At 39.4% G+C, this 15,671-nt stretch overlaps 1 protein-coding gene and 1 long non-coding RNA gene across 2 annotated transcripts; one reads left to right on the top strand and one right to left on the bottom strand.

Annotated features, from left to right (window-relative positions):
* The first annotated feature begins 888 nt into the window (after window positions 1-888).
* Window positions 889-13,295, top strand: LOC128136654 (zinc finger protein 474). Its single transcript, XM_052776575.1, is given in 3 exon segments — window positions 889-1,797; window positions 9,561-9,741; window positions 13,144-13,295. Coding segments are annotated over 3 exon segments (1,035 nt in total). The 5' UTR covers window positions 889-1,095.
* Window positions 4,412-8,131, bottom strand: LOC128137799 (uncharacterized). The gene is made up of 2 exons (XR_008233847.1): window positions 8,016-8,131; window positions 4,412-6,636 (listed from the first exon to the last, which is right to left on the bottom strand). It is a non-coding gene; the product is annotated as an uncharacterized LOC128137799 (long non-coding RNA).
* Window positions 13,296-15,671: the final 2,376 nt, after the last annotated feature.

The following is a 15,671-nucleotide window of genomic DNA, read 5'->3' on the forward strand; positions in this document are numbered from 1 at the left end:
CTGGTTATTCTGTATTCTTGCACTAAAACATAGTATCTGCTGTAACATGCTTACAGTCTGAATTTTATTTTCCGATCCTTGGAGGGCCAGCACAAAAGATTGTCTGTGTGAGAAATTAACATTTAAGTGATACAACACAATGATGTTGTGTGTATACTGTGATAGACTGCAAATTGAAAAACTGAAATATGTTTACCGCTGTCTTCTTTAGACTAAACAAACACAGTGACCTTAGCTTCTCCTCATGTGGCATGTGCTTCAGCCCCCAAAGCACATCTGTAGCCCTTATTGATAAACTTGCTCCATTTTATTAATCTCTCTCCTGTACTGGGAGAATCAAGACTGCTCAAAGAATTTGAGATACCACCTCACAAGTGCTGAGTAAAGAGGCCTAATAATTTCCTTCAACCTACACACTGGGAATGTTTTCCTTGCTGACTGTCCCTTTGGAGATTGGACATTAACATCCCTCTACTAAGGGACTTCTTATTTTCATTTCTCTTCAGACAGGGAAATTTTGTTTAACTATCAACATAAATGGCTTAGAAATTAAAGACTGTGTCAGAAATACCAGTTCTATTAATAATTGAAAATAAAGCATATTGATTTTACTTAAAACCCCATGTACTTCAGCAGCTTCAGTTTGTGCAAACCCATCTTTTTTCATGTCCTTCATGACTTTACACCCTCTGCGACTAGAATTTCAGATTTACATTGTTCAGCTGATCATTAGGAGTAGGATATATTTTATGTTATTTGCCTGTTATTTAAAAATATAACAGAGTAGTAAGGTAAACTGATCCTTGTGGTAAACCACTGGTTGGTAATCTTAACCAGAGAGATGGTGCTTATTAATATGTACTGATTTAATTTGTTTCAGGATCATGTAAGACCAAAAGGCAAAACAAAAATACACAGAAACCCTGTTTCCCTACTGGAATGGGCAATAGGCACAGTTTTCCAGCTTTGAAATCCCTAGTATATTCCAGCCCATGAAACTGGATTAAGAAGATGGAGCATCATGCTCAATAACAGACTTTCCCAAGCCCTTTATGTGTAGGAGAGAGAGAAGTATCTTGAAATGTTGTACCCTTCATGGAAACAAATGTCAAGAAAAAGAATGTGAACAAAGCCTGTAATGCTCTGCCAAGTGCTGGAGAGGCACCTGCTAGTGTCTCTAGCATCTTGTGTTCAGAGAAGGTTTCACCATCTAAAGTGTCAGATCTTCCCAGAATTTTGCCCAAAGTAGTACCTCTAGAAGTTGGATCCCGGAAAAGGTGACCAGGCACTGCAATAATGTCAAAACGGTCAGACTCTTCAAATATGTCTTCGATGCCACTGAATCTGCCTGTCATCCCACCAAGAAGACCTTGCTTCAGGGTATGCTATATCTGTGGCAGAGAATTTGGGTCACAGTCTATTTCTATACATGAACCCCGGTGCCTAGAGAAGTGACGTATTGAAAATGATCAGCTACCAAGGCATCTCAGAAGAGTGGAGCCCAGGAAACCTGAGGTCCTTACTGGTGGTTCCTGTACGCTTACTGAAAATGAGGCAGCTTATCAGAGTGCTCAAGCCCAGCTCTTGCCCTGTGGAAACTGTGGCCGAACCTTCCTTCCTGACCATCTCATTGTGCATCAAAATTGTTGCAGAGGAGGTGGCAGCAGTGTGGGGCTGTCAAGCTCTATCCCCCATAAATCTGGTAAAGGCCCAAGCTCTGGGTCTGACTCAGCAAATGATGATCCTTCAAAGACCCATCAAGGAAAGAGCGGGGCTGCACCAGCTGTATTAGACAAGGTAAAATGCTAAGCACGTGCTGTGTGAAAGGGCGTGGATGCATTTTGATGCTAGTCACTCCAGGGGAGACTGGGTTCCCATCAAATTTAAAATCACTTTCCTTCAGAAGGATCTTTTGGCTCCATGCAAATGTTTCTCTGCTGAATAGTAAGCAAAGGAAAGGGCAATACAGTGGTGTTGTGGTTTAACCCCAGCCAGCAACTAAGCACCATGCAGCCGCACACTCACTTGCCCCCCACCCAGTGGGATGGGGGAGAAAATCAGGAAAAGACATGAAACTCGTGGGTTGAGATAAGAACAGTTTAATAGAACAGAAAAGAAGAAACTAATAATGATAATGATAACTCTAATAAAATGACAGCAGTAATAATAAAAGGATTGGAATATACAAATTATGCACAGTGCAATTGTTCACCCCCCACTGATCGACGCCCAGTTAATCCCCGAGCGGCGATCCCCCGCCCCCACTCCCCCCAGTTTATACACTAGATGTGACGTCACATGGTATGGAATACACCGTTGGCCAGTTTGGGTCAGCTGCCCTGGCTGCTTCCTGTCCCAACTTCTTGTGCCCCTCCAGCTTTCTCGCTGGCTGGGCATGAGAAGCGGAAAAATCCTTGACTTTAGTCTAAACGCTACTGAGCAACAACTGAAGACATCACTGTTATCAACATTCTTCTCATACTGAACTCAAAACATAGCACTGTACCAGCTACTAGGAAGACAATTAACTCTATCCCAGCTGAAACCAGGACAAGTGTGCATAAGGGAAACTACTTATTCCTATTTCTTTTGGTTTTCCTGTTGAAAGGGAGTAGTTGGGTTCTCATATTCTGTGGTCCTGTGAGAATTATGTCCCCAAAAGGGAGCACTGCGTGCTGTAGTTCCATAGGAAATTCTGTTGAGCACCTTAGGCAAGCTTTGAATGTTATATGTTTTAGCAGGTATTAGGTATTTTTATTTAGGTAACAAGAAATACAGCATTTCGTTATCCTGTAAGCACTCCAGTGATTTTAATTTTTTACCATTATTCATAACCTTGGCATGGAACATGAGTTTACTGAGGACTGCATGTTCAAAGGCAGCAACTCAGACTATAATAACAACAAAATAAATAAGACTGCACATTTCTTTCCACTGAATTTGATTCAAGATCCAAGAATAAAGAAGCTGATTCACATTATCCAAAAGCTACACAAAGTTTTGGAAAATGGCATATTTTTTCTGCATTTGTTTCTGCAAAGCTGTGTTTTGGCCAGGACTTTTGTAAAAGGATAGATGTCTAAATTTAGGCCCAGTGTCTAAAATAAAAGGCTTTTTTTTTTTTTTTTTAATGAGGGTTGGAATCCTGATTGCCTACATTACTTTTGAAAATGGGATTTAGCTTTCTCAGTCATCAAAGGAATGCAATGCTATGCAAAGTATTTCTAAAAATGTTTTAAAAGTCAAAGCATGCTGTATTTCAGTTTTCCAGCTGCTGAATAAAATGGAGATAATAACATTACCCTAACAAACATAAGAATAAAGACAATATGTGAGGCATTTTTATAGTATGCTATCTGAGGCCACTAATTGATAGATATTGGCATATTAGGTCCACTCCTCAGGTCTTTTATCAGCAAATTTCAAATAACCCACAAACAGTTCAAAGTGCTGCACAGGTGCATCTATAGCTATAGGAAAGGAGATGTTCTTGTCGTGTTACACTACGTTTTGCCATTTTCCAAAGAACTGGCATTGCTGTAGAGGTGATTGTTCAATGAAAGGCATGGGTGTGAAGCAAAGAGTTTTGTCCATCACACAGAATTCTGTATGTTTAGTGAAAAACGGGGGGCAGGAGGGAATGTCTACAGTTATAATGTCATAAAAAAACAAGTTTAGAGTGTGGTTTGGCATTGAGAGTGACTCTGTAAAAATGTTGCCCTCTTGCACAACATATCTGCTCCCTGTGTGGATTCAGTCACATCTGCTGACTTGTTGAACAACATTATTACCACTTTTTACTTCTGTGAGCTCTGCAGAGCCAGAATGTAATGTGTTCGAATCTGTTCTTCCTTCTGTGTGAACAATAGGTTTCCTCATTTACTTCCAAGCAGTTACAGTTCATCAGCTGCAGCAGAACTAATGAGGCTGTACAGCTTGCAGTTTGTAATTGGCTCTGAAGGACTTTATTATTAACGATGACATTCAGGAAGGAATGATGGATTTTACCTCTCTGAGGTCCTTTATTTTATTATTTTTAGAGCTGTCCTTTTGTACAGAGGTACGCATTAAAGGCAGAGATAGGAATGGAAAGAGTGAAAGAAATATCCTGTGGATCCCAGGGGCTGTTCAGGATTGGCAGACTGCACCTAAGAAGTGGTCAAAGAAAACCTCTTTTCCATAGGTTTAAAATCTCTGTGTGAGGGTCTCCACTTCCAGTGGAAAGTTTTGAAAGGTCCACACATTGGACGATGTTGAAAAGCACTAAGCTCACAGAAGGACTGCAGATTCACTATGAACAAGGACAAGGTCTGGGTGTCCTCTCCAGTCTTCATCTTCTTCCAACATATGGTTTTAATTTTGCTCACCTCACCAGTTACTCAGCTGCTTATTAATTCTGTTAAAAAATACCAACAGTGGAGTGAAATGGCAATCTGCTTTGGTACTGGCAGGAAAGATTTTGGGGCAGTCCATGTCTCACTTAACAGACCTACTCACTGTGACAGTGAATTATTTAAGCACCTGTTTAAAGTCCTGATTCAGCAAAACATCAGAGGGAAGGAATAACTGAAAAAAACCCCAACTCTTATATAAATGTATTTAAGAACTGTAATGCTACTGTCAAATTAATTTATGCAATGAAAGATGTCCTAAATTAAAAAGCTGGATTTTCCTCATTTTAAAAATAAAGATCTGACTGATTTTGTGGTACACCATGTGAAGGGCATTGTAACTTTAAAACTGCAAGCACTTTTGCCTTCATGCGTCTGTCCTAGAGCTCTCTCTCCCTTAGCAAGTGCAGGATCAGTTAGACCAGTATCATCACTGACACTCAGTTTAGCATTAAATGCCTTTAGAGCTGGAGACTCAACAGCCTCCATAAGCCGTCTCTTCCACTAACTGCCCTTGCTTTCAGAATGCACGAACGCATCTGAGTTAATCATGTCTGGCTATGTAAAACAAACAACACCCTGTGCTTGAGAGACTCTTAAGGATCACATCAGCTCAGAAATTCTGTTCTGGATTCTGCTGTGATAGCCCAGACAATGGAAGTGATGTCTGGAACTACTGAAACTCAGACTTGCACTACAGCAGAGTGTGTTTTTTATTCTTTCATAGACCAAAATGTCTGCTACATGTAAGTGAGTATTAATGACTTGCTGTGGGTATGTGTTACAGTTTTTTTGACAGCAGATAACACTGATACTAAAAACCTATCAGACGTGTCACTAGCATCTGGTGCTGCCATCTGCTGTTTTCTCCTTATCAAGTTAACTACCTAAAAATAAGATTTCAGTGATCTTCCTTCACTGTATTGTAATGCATTTTAACACAGCATAAGTCTTGAACACTTGTGGAACAACAAAATGTTGATGTTGTATCTTGCTCTAGCATAAAGTCATCTAGTCACTTGGTAAAACGAAAACTTCAGATACTGTGTAATTCTAATGAAGGTAGGAAGTCAATGATAATCTTTGTTTGCCTCAGTTGCAGCAGTTTTGAGCATCTAAGGAGAATATTGACAAGTATATTTGCAAATATAGAAAGTTAGAGGAGATTGGACAGTGAATGGATGGTTTGAATGAAACTTAGTGAGTATTATCATTGGGAATGATCGAACTTCTTGCCTTTCTGCTTTTACACAGATGCCATGTTCATTATACTGATGTATTTCTTTTAAAAGATAGCACATCAGGAGTAAAATGGGATATTCTAGTGCTTCCAGTGGAGTAAAATCTTTAACTACCTGCATCACCTGGCAGAACTACCTTGCTGTTCAAGGAAACTTCATACACAGGCATATGACCAGTCCTAACGTGAGTCTGCTGTTGTGTCGGGGCAGTGGCTGAAAGCACTCCAGAAGGCTGTGAAATGCACCTTTGGATGGTCATGAAAGCCACGCCACAGCTTGTCCCTGTCCCTTATGCAAAATGTGTCTTACTTTCCAGAGAGGAATGTGTGGAAAGGGCTGTTTTCATACAACATGATGCTCTTGCTAAGTGTTTGTACCAATCTTTTCCTGAACCTCTGTACCTTGGGCGATTCAAGCCTGTGACGAGAGCTCTGGCCTGGAGCAGGAGGCCTCCTCTCCTCCCATTAAAATACATGGATAATTAAACAAATAAGAAAGGCAAGGGTGTGTGCAGTCCTGGATGATAAATATTTATGGAGAGGAGTTTCGGAGTCAGTCTTATTGGGTGTACTTAAGAAGAAATTAAAAGCTTTGTGCAGTATGGGAGGATTTGACCTCACGTAACACCATAACAGCAGCCTGGGGCTAACCTCAAGTAATGTCAGTTCTATTGAAAATACATAGTTGCATAGACCTCTGAGCTAAATAACTTCATTCATGATCACACAGACATACTTAGCAGTCTTGGAGAAAAAAGAAAATACTGAGACACCAAAGGAAAGCCTAACTGCACTGTTAGGTATTTGTAGGTATTTTTATAACAACACATATCCTCAGGAACAGACCTTCCCTACAACCCTTTTTAAAAGTGAAAAACAAAGCAGTGAGCAGACAGCCTAGCCACTGGCCTGTGAGTAGTTTGGGTTGGAAAATTTTGGTGATTCCAAAAATAGTTTAGTTTCAAACTGCAGGCCTCCAGATGTGACATTTGGGGTAGGAACACTCTGAAAAGAAAAAGAAATGAAGGATAAATATCATCAGCCATAGAAATTCCAAATAAAGCTTATCATACCTCACATTCCACAGTTAAGCAATAAAAGAGATGTTACTACCAATTGTAAGGATATTCTCCTTCAGGTTTTATTTTTCAGCTTTTTAACATGTGCATATTTGCAGAGAAGGATTTGTGTATATAATTTAATGTGTGGTGATGGTTCAAACTCACTACATTTCTGGAAAAAATAATTCCATCCTTAGAGTGATCTGATTCCTTTTAATTAATTCTGGTCTCTGCTATTGTTTCTGTAGCATTTTTAATTGTGGAAGTTACAAAACAGAGACATTTCTACCTGAACAGATTTCTTAAACATTTTTTTCACTGAATAGGATTTAGTTATGAATCAATCCCAATTGATAACTTTGGAAAAAAGAATCGTCTATTTAGCTGGAGGCCTGGATTTGCTCAGCTGCAATACAAACTCAACCTACAAATGCTCTGTCGTGATCTGGAGCGATCACAGTACTGTTTATTCAGTTTTTAGGTTTTCAGGTGAGACTACCAAAAAGACCATCTCAGAACTGTGGAAGTGCAGATTGCACTTGATGGAGATCACTAATTTCTGTCTTGCAGGTCTCTGGCAGCTGTTCAGTAGAAGGACATCACAATGACTTTAGAACAAGTGTAATGGATTTGAATAAAGCAGTCAGCGATAAAAGATTATCTCCATTCACTAGGGAAATATTTTTAAGACAAAAAACTGTTTGATTTTAACAATGGTATTTCTGTGTGTCTTTAAATTTATTGGGAGTATTTAATTTTTAAGTGATTTTTCACCTGTCTTATATCAGGACTTTAAGTCCCCTTGAAGCTATACATTTGTTTTTGTTATACTGCCCCATACAGTGGCAATGATTGTGACACTGCAGGCTAAGTAAGTGTGATTTTCATTTGTATGAATGGCAGGAACCTAGTTAATGAAAACTAGAGAGGAATATGTGTTCTCAATATTTTTATACCTAGCATTTTTTTAGAAAACCATTTCTAAAAATGCTATAAACATACCCGTAACAAGCATGCACACTGAAATGAGTTCCCTGACCTGAAGGGTTTAGACTATAGTATCCTTATCTAAAGCTCTCCAGAGCCTACCAAGAAACATACACTGCCTTCAAAAGACTCTGTATCTGGACCCAAAGTCTTATCTCCAAATCAGACAAGGTTTAGCTCAAGAGCTGAAGTAAAGAAGTAGGTGAAAATTGATAATGAAAAATTAGAGGCCATTCTTAAAACAGCTGTTGCTATATTCAGCTATGAATAGGAAGAGAAGTTTATATATATATATGTCTATATATAAATATATAGACATATATATATATAAAATACCTTGTTATCAAAGATGCCTAAGAAAATTCCATTTGAAAGTTAAGAGGACGAAAATGTCCTTGGAAAGACTGTCTTTGGAAAAGTGGTATTTCAATTCACTGTGAGAACTTTCCAGATGAAGTCCAACTTTTCCCAGCAAAAATACACTTTGTAGAGTAGTATTTCTTCATGTAATTGAGTTTACATGTGTGATACAGGAAAGAAATCTTATGCAGATTGTTCACTAATGACATTTTCAGACTGTAGCATAAATGTGAGACAAGCTGCCCAGAATTTCTTGAATACACTGATGGGCTGACAGAGAGAGTCATAAATACTGGAACAGGTTACGCTTTGTCTTACACAGCAGCAGAGGAAAAAATGAAATCCCCACCTCCCTTGTTTGAATGAGGAAGGCTTCCTGTGTTTGGTCTGGCATGGCTGTCCCTCTACCTTTAGGAGGGCAGGGAATAGCTTGTCTCTTACTAGTATTCCACAGTCAGGAGTGCAGGAAGTGCTGGCAGTTGTGAGACCCATCAGTGTGCCTCAAAGTGCTGTCTCTGCAGTACGTTTTTACACTACTCCTGGAGCAGGGCTGGTAATGACACCACGCCTAGCTCAGGACGTGCCTAAGGACACAGTCAAGTCCATAATCTGCAATACCACAGTAATTATATATTTTTCAAGCTTAGAATATGTATTTGTGGGGCTTGGGGTTGAGGGTTTTTTTCTTCTATTGAGCTGTTTTTCTCTGCGAACAAAAGCAGATGTGCAGTGGAGAAACAATGACTTGCTTAGAGTCCAGTTCTGCCCTCGCTGCAGTCACTGGCAGAGTTCACACCGAGGCCTTCAGGAAAAACAAGCAACACTTCCTATTTTGCCCTCCTATCCTGAAATATCCTAAATCAGTTTTAGTCCTTCAGGGCCAAGAATTCCACCAGCTGACTGATCTGCGGCAGAACTAACGCAGGGTTAGGGTCCACAATGACACGGTTGTAACAGCTGCCCCCACTGTCAACTTACAAGAGTTGCTAAGGCTGGACACAGCACTTTAGCTGTGTTCTGCCTGAAGATGGGGTCTTTCTGCAACTGCACTAGACATCAGCAGCTCAGCTGAGGAAGGTTTTGTTGCTCTTTTCCATGTTACTTCTGTTTGGTAGATAAAAAAAGGTCTCAACATTTAAGACGGACGCCATCTGCAGCAACCTGATCAAGCAGAGTAGTTGTTTCTGCACGTGAAGACTCAGCATTTCCATGAACTTGATGGTGTGAAAATAAAAGAGCTAAAACCTACATCACTAAGTATTAATTAAGTGACACACATGGATTTTCAGCCCTGTATCTGCAGAAGGAACCTATCTGCTCCAGGTGGCCAGTTAATGAGGCAATATCTCTTACAAGCTTCAGACTTAATCCAGACAAAACAAACTGATAGAAACAGTTACACTGATTTCACAGATATGAATTGGTGTCTTAATCTACATGATTGTTTTCATCCAAAGTTGTTTTGATTCAAAATTATTGTCAAAAACAATATTTATTCTTCTTCACAATTGTTATTTGCAGGCACAAGTGATAAGACGGCCACGAGCAGTGATTTGTTACATATGTGGCCGTGAGTATGGAACAAAATCTATTAGTATCCATGAGCCACAATGCCTGAAAAATTGGCACCAGGAGAATGACATGCTACCCAAGCACTTGAAAAGGCCAGAGCCCAAGAAGCCTGAAGTCAGTCCCATACAAGGTAAGCTACAGACGAAATGAGGAAATGGAAGGAAGAAAAAATAAGGATTTTAAGCAGTAGCTTAATGGTTTGCAAGTACTTCTTTCTCCATTTTACTCTGAAGAGAAGGTAGCCATCATGGCTTCTTTTAAGCTTTCTGTTAAGTATCCTGTTCTCCTTTTGAGCTGCATCCATGAAGTAAGAGTAGTTGTTGCCTTTTGGGACATCCTCCTGGGACAGTCCTCTTTATATGTCAGTATGTTCTGAATCAAAACAGAAAAATATTAGCAACCTGCTTCACAACTACATCGGTACCTTTTGACAACATTCAATGCTGTAGAAAGGCATATTTTAAAATGGGCAAAAGCATCTAAGGATAATGTGCAATCTTGACACATACAGTCATTAAAATAAAATACCCTTCAGGCAACAAAGGCATAGATACTTCAGCCAGGTTTTACACCTATAGCATCAGTTATAAAAAAAGCCTGACACTAGCACTTAGCAGTAGTAAACAGCGAGTGGCCTCAAAAATAGGAGTTCTGTGGTAAAATAAGAAGTATAATACTGGATACATGACGACTGGTACAAAATAAGGTATTTTTAAAACCTACCTATAACATATACTGTAATTTCAAGGTTTTATTAAAATATATTTATAGATAAAAATGCAGTATCTTCTACAAAGAACATCCAGGGGATGTTATTGGTCCCTTTTTATTTACAAGTTAGAAGCTGTCTTTGTGAGACATTAAAATACAAACACAGTGGGAAAAAAATATATGTAGTATAAAATAAACATTTTATTTCTGCCAGTTATGTGTATTTGTGCTGTGGGTTCTGTTCTGTAAGATGCCTAGATCCCACTTCTTCAAATCAATGAAAATTGATGATCCCCAGCACCCGACAGAGCTGGGCTCCCGTATGTATCCCAGGGGTGTGTGCTCACTGTAGGACCAAAAGGAAATCTTATCTGTGCTTTGCCTGGAAGCTGCTCCCAGGACTTACCCATTCCGACATAAACTTATTTCACCATTTCAGCTGAATGCTTTCCCTGGCCCTGCCAGCTGGTCTGAGCTACTATGGGCCAAGTTTGGACCACTTGCTCACAGGCAGTTAATTCACCCACTTTTTTTTTATATTCCCCATAATTTCCTGCAGCTTCCCCTAATGTCTGGAAAAGTAGACAAATTCTCCTACAACTCACTGTGAAAGAGTCATACACTAGATCAGTTTACAGCAGTACAAAGAAATATGTCCCCAGAAGACACACACAGAAGAGAGCAGGATCACTGAGAACACTAACCAGCTGTTCAAAATAATAATAATCGCAGCTCAAATAATATCAAATCAGGACTTGGTTAACAGATGCCAAGCAGCAGAGTTGAATCTGTAGTAAAAGATAGGTTCAAAAGACTTTTTCATTGTATTTGATCTTTTTGTTGTTAAGCTCTTTTTAATTATTACATGTGTGGTAAAAAAGATGGAGAAAATGAGAATTCCATCTGAAAGAGGAGGATGCAAAAGGACAAATCAGGTTATTTTGAAATACACTATTCTTATTTTGAAGGAGTGAAAGCAGAAACACAACCACTCTTTGAGAGAACAATCCAGCAGAAGGCTCCCAGATATGAATCAGAAAATTGTCTCATTTATGCAATGAGTCATATCAGGCGCCGCACATCTCCTATGAGGTGTTGTGTGCCCACACTTCCCCAGGGGACACTGACCTGCTTCCAGCATCTGTCCCTAAATGCCTGCTGATGCAAGTCTGATCAGTTCTGTAGCTTGAGCTAAAATTGTTGTTCCCCCTGCAGTTGCCTCATGCTCCTGGCCTCGAGAAAATAATCTCAGTGTTGTTCTTTTTCCATAAGACTTACTCTTGATCATCTGTTAAATGCTATAACTGACCTTGAGACCACATACACGTACTGCATGTCTCACAGTTTCTCAACTTAGGGAGGAGGGATTACCCCTGTTGTTGAATGGAACAGGCAATGTTCAAAAAAAGCTCAGAAATATTAACTGCTTACATAAAACTTTTTATAACTTACATAAATCTTTTTCTGAAAACTCAAGTGTCACAGGAAGACAACCACTGCCCTGATTACACAGTGTTTTGTTTGTGGATGCCTAACACATGCCTGCGAGGAGAAAGTCATCTCTCTCGCTCTTTTTTTTTATATTCCATAAACTTTCCAAAGTACAGAAAATACACATTCATTTCCTGCAAGCAAAGGGGATATTTGTCTCAGCCAAGAAAAGAAACACTACTTGGTTGCTCTTCTAACAAAAAGAACATTAGGAACAGGCATATTAAGAGATCTAAGGCTTATTGTGGTTATGTGAACCATTGGATATGAATCATATTAAAACTGTATGGGTCTTTAATGAAGAGCTCTATCATGTGCCAATGACAGAAACCATGGAATATTTTTAAATGCAAAAATCCTTTTCTTTTAAAAATCATCTGCTGCTAACAGTTCAAAGACAAAACCAGTTCTTAAGTCTTTTTCTGTATTGTCATACCTTTTGAGAAGGGTAGAGCAAATACATATTCAAATTGAGCCATGTAGATTTTTTTCTGCATGCACTTTAAATGAAAACTCTTAAGATCTAAATACAGGTATTAAGCAACTACCTGGCCTTTTTGGAAATCATTTTGAAACAACAATAGGTGAAAGTCCATTTCAAGATGATAGTAAACAAAATTTTTTTCATACTCAAATAAAATCTTGAAAATACATCTGATGTGAGTGCTTGAAGAATGCTCCTGAGCTTTCAGAGCAGTCACTCTTCCCACAGTGGAAAATAACTGAGGGTAAGACTGGGTTAGTGTTTAGATGACAATGGATGCATCAGTGCAATGACGTCACTGGAAGTCTGTGGCTTAAAAGAGCTGTAGGTTTTGTCTGTAAGGTTTTAGGCTTACCTAAGCTTTACTCCACTTATTGGCAAAACTTGCATAGACTTCAACAGAAATAAAATTGGGCCCCTCATCCAGAGCAGTACAAAGAGCATATTCTCAAGTACGATATGCCTCCTGCCCATTAAACAGAACTTGAAGTAAAGCCAAAAAGTGAAATTTGCTGATAATAATATGCATGTAAAGATGTTAATAATTAGCTGAGAATGCATATTGTAACAGAGAGCATGAAGTTTTCTCTGTACTCTCATACAATACAAAATGATTCAGTTTTTGAAGTTAATTTAATTCAACCCCTGGGACAAAAAGCAGAGTCTTTTTATATATTTTTTACTCTTTTGCTTCTTTCTTTTCTTTCTTTTTCATTTGCAAAAGCAATATGGTTTGGTTAAACTGAAAGGCTCAGTCAACAGGTATTTCCTGAAAATATTTTCCATAAAGAGTTGAATGTGGGTCTCCAGAATGAAAGCTGATACTTTCTTTTTTTAATTTTCCAGCCAAAGGTTTCTATGATCTTGATTCTTTAAATGAGGCTGCCTGGATCAGTGCCCAGAACCAGCTAGTTCCATGTGATATTTGTGGGCGTACTTTTCTTCCAGACAGACTGATCGTCCACCAGCTGTCCTGTAAACCGAAACCTGCAACGTGAAGTGGATGTAACACACATACGTACATATGCATGCATGCTCACACACACATACATGTGTGTGTATGTGTGTGCATGAATACACACACATGCACCCATACCCTTCAGCCAAACCATGAGAGAAATAAAATCCAGCTGGAGAGCCATGGGCATCAAAACTGTAGTGTGTTGTCAGACCACGTGATCCAAAAGCCTCCAGAGTAAAATCAGAAGTGTCTACTGAAAGTGGCTAGCGTAAGGTCAAATATGGTGATTTTTTTTTTTCAGCCTAGCAGTAGCAAAAATGCCTCCTCATTTCTGTCATTCAGGTAGCATCCTGAAATCTCAGTGGAAGCAAAGCCAGAGTGATGTTGATCAGGAAAATTAATTCTTTGAAAATTTTGTTTCCCTTCTACCTAAGACTTATCTAGTTACTGTAAGGACCTCCAGCTGAACTTGACTAATGAAAGAAACCAAGTAGCTCCTTTGAGTTTGTTCTATTGTGGGGTTTTTTGTGTCCATGTCCATCTTTGGCACAAGACTATTCATTGATTCCCACTCAGAGCTTTGATCCATGGAGCACTCCAGTGTTCACATCCTTGTGGGACAGTGCAGCTCATGAAGCCCTTGACTGCTAGAAGTGAAACATTCCCATATAAAGGGATCCAGCCATGGGGTGGAAGCAGAGACTGGCTGTTTTTAGAAAACACCCCAAAAGTGCCCTTTTCTTGGAGCATTTCTTGCCTAAGAATGATACTGACCATGTGATTTATCCTCAGCTCAATAAACTGATCATGCCAAAAATTTTATAAGTCAGAGGAGCACCTTTTTGTTATGAACTTGGTAAAACCCCCCATATTTTTATGTCAAGACAAAACAAGCACGGTGTGTTAGATGGCTGGAATAAAATACCACCTGCCCTCTGTGCCAAATGTGACCATAATAGAGTGCCAGTATGGGCAAGAAGGGTAGGTATTATACAAGAAAGCAGTGGGGAAGGTGTTTAAATGTGCTATTTTGAAAAATGCTGTTATGTTACATAGCAGAATCAGTGCCAAAACACATCAGTGAATACGTTAAACTCATGAAGGAAGTAATACTCTAACAAGGCACAGCAGAGAGCACTTTTTATCATTCTTTTACTTTGAAGAGTTTTATTAAGTAATCAGTGAGGTTATTCAAAAGGTATGACAAAATCCAATACAAGTTGTTAACCAGCAATATAGGCTTCCTGATATCATGAAAGAAACTGTACCTCATGTATGTTTTCACCTTCAGGCTTTAGGCCTGAAGCTGGCTGTTACATAACGTGTGACCAACACGACTTTTCTCAGAGCATTCACACTTACTATTGTACTTACAAATCAGATGAAGTGGATGTCTTCATACACACTAAAATGAAATATGGGTACCAGCAACTTCTCTCTTCCAAGCTATCAAGCTGTGTGATTTGTGGTGTAAGTGAAGTAAGAAGTAATATCATTGTACTGTTATTAGAGGAACGCTCCTGGCTCCAGCCCTGGCAGACAGTTAATTCAGACTGGGAGAGGTACCAGCATTCTTTGGTGAAAATAATTTCCAAAACAATCAATGGCACCTTAGCAGCCCTTTCATCTTCAGAATGAGAATTGTATTGTCTGAAGATAGATATCTTCAGGAGTCAAAGGTTCAGTTTCTGTTCTACAGTGCAAAGCTGTGTAAACCCTGCAGATCGGTCCTTGTTAGTGTCTCCAGTGAAAGGACAGTTGCTGGTAGAGCTGGACCAGTGCCATCCCTCCTCCTTTTGGCTAGGAGGAAGCATGTGGCCTGAGGAAAGAAGAAGGGCTTTGGTTTGTAATTACTAGACTGGCTCCTAGGAGCTGTTGGCAGGCAACATACACTGCAAGACCCTGGAGTCTGTTGTAAGTCACATCAAGTGCTGACCCAGTGACGAGCAGCTTGGTAATTGGAGGATTATGGATGTCATGCAATCTCACCTTTGTGTCCTGTCTTCCTATTCTTGGATCCCTCTTCTTTTTGTCAGACATGATAGCATTTTTTTGGCTACATCTGCTTCACTGGGTCATCAAGATTCATTACAGAGTCACTTCAAGAGCAGAAACATGTTTTAAAGAAACTAAACAGCCTTTGCAGTCGCTGCAGTCTTTGGCATTAAAAATTTAGCCCTGCCTTTTGGTGGAATTCAGATGTCAGAGTCCCTGTGTCATTCTGAAGGTTGGACTCGGAGCCCTGTTGATTTTAGATCTGTCAGAAATTTCACCCAGAACAGTTTTTCAGTGTTTTGTTGTCAGCTCTATCCTTGTCTATTTTTTATTTTCTGGATTATTATCCGCAAAAGCAATAAAATCTGCCTGATGAGCTGAGCAGAGTGTTTATAAACTATCACAAAAGTGCTGATAT

This window comes from Harpia harpyja, chromosome Z, assembly GCF_026419915.1.
Source record: "Harpia harpyja isolate bHarHar1 chromosome Z, bHarHar1 primary haplotype, whole genome shotgun sequence".
NCBI classification, from domain to species: domain Eukaryota; kingdom Metazoa; phylum Chordata; class Aves; order Accipitriformes; family Accipitridae; genus Harpia; species Harpia harpyja.